Genomic DNA, 2,500 nt, shown 5'->3' on the forward strand with positions numbered 1-2,500 from the left:
CCTGTTCATGTTGACCGTAGCTCTGGTTGCCTATACAGCTACTGCTATGACCATGGCTATATCAGCTGACCAGAGTGTTGTGGCGATCGCCAACATCTTCATGACCATAGCCTTCGTCTTCATGATGGTGAGAGAGACAGAGCGACAGTTTTGGCAATGTTTGCATGTTTCCCAATGAAGCCCCTTTGAACTTTGAGACACACACACACACACACACACACACACACACACACACACACACACACACACACACACACACACACACACACACTCACACTCACACTCACACACACACACACACACACACACACACACACACACACACTAATATGAGATTATTATAAACATCAAACATAGTGTTTCTCTCCTCGTCTGCCCCCACTCCCCTCCTCTCGCTTTTCTTCCTAACCTCTCCCCTTCCTCCTCTTCTCTCCCCCTCCTCTCCCTCATCTCTCTCTCCCCCTCTCCCCCACCTCCCCTCCCCTCCCCTTCCTCATCTTCTCCCTCCTCTCCTCCTCTTCTCTCCCACTCCCCTCCCCCTCTCCCTCCCCTCCCCTTCCCCCTTCTCTCCCTTCTCTCCCACCCCCGCCTCTTCTCTCCCTCCCTCCTCTTCCCACTTCTCTCCCCTCCCCTCCTCTCCCCTCCCTCCCCCTCCTCTTCTCCTCCCTCCTCTTCCCACTTCTCTCCCCTCCCCTCCTCTTTCCCTCCCCTCCCGTATCAGATCTTCTCAGGCCTGTTGGTGAACCTGCCCAGTATTGTTGAGTGGCTAGCCTGGTTCCAGTACCTCAGCATCCCTCGGTACGGACTAACAGCTCTCCAAATTAATGAGTTTGTAGGTCTCCAGTTCTGTGGAGACATTCCCCTCAACGGCACCTTGCCCCCTGGTATGACGTAAGTGATAATATCTCACTATACCTATTTAAATTATCCATAATTTAGGTGTTTTGTTTCTGAGGTAGGAACCTTTCTCTCCTGTGTCCAGATGCACGGGGGAAGACTTTCTGAAGAACCAGGGGATCGACTACACCACGTGGGGGCTGTGGCAGAATCACGTTGCCCTGGCGATCATGATCGTAATCTTCCTGGCGATCGCGTACTTCAAACTACGCTTCACTAAGAAGTTCACATAGAGGTCAGGGGTCACGGGTTAAGCCTATTGTACACCTTCCCGTTCCTTGCTCTCTTGCTCCTTGCCCTTGGCTCAAACGAAATGCTGCAATATCCAACTTCCACTTCTGTCAACATGGGACTCTGAAATGTCAGCATGGACTCTGAAATGTCAGCATGGACTCTGAAATGTCAGCATGGACTCTGAAATGTCAGCATGGACTCTGAAATGTCAACATGGGACTCTGAAATGTCAGCGTGGGACTCTGAAATGTCAGCATGGGACTCTGAAATGTCAGCATGGGACTCTGAAATGTCAGCATGGACTCTGAAATGTCAGCATGGACTCTGAAATGTCAACATGGGACTCTGAAATGTCAGCATGGACTCTGAAATGTCAGCATGGACTCTGAAATTTCAACGCAGATGCGGACGGGAGCAGATGTTTCAATTGAAGCGGAAGTTGAAATTAGGTTATTTAGAGGTCAGGGGCAATGTTCCTTTTAATAGTTTTTTGGGGGTACTGAGCAAATTTCAGGTTTAGTGAGAGGAAACTTGAAAGTTGTGAGTATTCTGTGCAACTTGGGCACGTTTCCACTGAGGCTGAACCCTTGGTTTTAGACAGTAGCCATAGGCTGAACCCTTACAGTTTTAGACAGTAGCCAATGCTGAACCCTTACAGTTTTAGACAGTAGCCAATAGGCTGAACCCTTACAGTTTTAGACAGTAGCCAATAGGCTGAACCCTTACAGTTTTAGACAGTAGCCAATAGGCTGAACCCTTACAGTTTTAGACAGTAGCCAATAGGCTGAAGTTACAGTTTTAGACAGTTAGGTTACCCTTACAGTTTTAGACAGTAGCCAATAGGCTGAACCCTTACAGTTTTGACAGTAGCCAATAGGCTGAACCTTACAGTTTTAGACAGTAGCCAATAGGCTGAACCCTTACAGTTTTAGACAGTAGCCAATAGGCTGTACCCTTACAGTTTTAGACAGTAGCCAATAGGCTGTACCCTTACAGTTTTAGACAGTAGCCAATAGGCTGAACCTTACAGTTTTAGACAGTAGCCAATAGGCTGTACCCTTACAGTTTTAGACAGTAGCCAATAGGCTGAACCCTTACAGTTTTAGACAGTAGCCAATAGGCTGAACCCTTACAGTTTTAGACAGTAGCCAATAGGCTGAACCCTTACAGTTTTAGACAGTAGCCAATAGGCTGTACCCTTACAGTTTTAGACAGTAGCCAATAGGCTGTACCCTTACAGTTTTAGACAGTAGCCAATAGGCTGTACCCTTACAGTTTTAGACAGTAGCCAATAGGCTGAACCCTTACAGTTTTAGACAGTAGCCAATAGGCTGTACCCTTACAGTTTTAGACAGTAGCCAATAGGCTG

At 47.8% G+C, this 2,500-nt stretch overlaps 1 protein-coding gene and 1 long non-coding RNA gene across 2 annotated transcripts in view; one reads left to right on the forward strand and one right to left on the reverse strand.

The window, feature by feature from the left end:
• LOC127906127 (broad substrate specificity ATP-binding cassette transporter ABCG2-like) overlaps positions 1 to 1,291 on the forward strand; it is a 60,449-nt gene extending 59,158 nt beyond the window's left edge. The window contains exons 13-15 of the mRNA XM_052498187.1: positions 1 to 127; positions 722 to 891; positions 983 to 1,291. The exon at positions 1 to 127 is cut by the window's left edge and continues 28 nt beyond it. Coding sequence (XP_052354147.1) covers positions 1 to 127; positions 722 to 891; positions 983 to 1,130 — 445 coding nt within the window. The 3' untranslated portion in view covers positions 1,131 to 1,291. The remainder of the gene's footprint in view (positions 128 to 721; positions 892 to 982) is intronic.
• A 446-nt stretch (positions 1,292 to 1,737) lies between these two features.
• LOC127916412 (uncharacterized) overlaps positions 1,738 to 2,500 on the reverse strand; it is an 867-nt gene continuing 104 nt past the window's right edge. The window contains exons 1-3 of the long non-coding RNA XR_008094931.1: positions 2,329 to 2,500; positions 2,016 to 2,154; positions 1,738 to 1,887 (exon numbers count right to left, since the gene is read on the reverse strand). The exon at positions 2,329 to 2,500 is cut by the window's right edge and continues 104 nt beyond it. This is a non-coding gene — a long non-coding RNA (uncharacterized LOC127916412). The remainder of the gene's footprint in view (positions 1,888 to 2,015; positions 2,155 to 2,328) is intronic.

Source organism: Oncorhynchus keta, chromosome 35 (genome assembly GCF_023373465.1).
Source record: "Oncorhynchus keta strain PuntledgeMale-10-30-2019 chromosome 35, Oket_V2, whole genome shotgun sequence".
NCBI classification, from domain to species: Eukaryota; Metazoa; Chordata; class Actinopteri; order Salmoniformes; family Salmonidae; genus Oncorhynchus; species Oncorhynchus keta.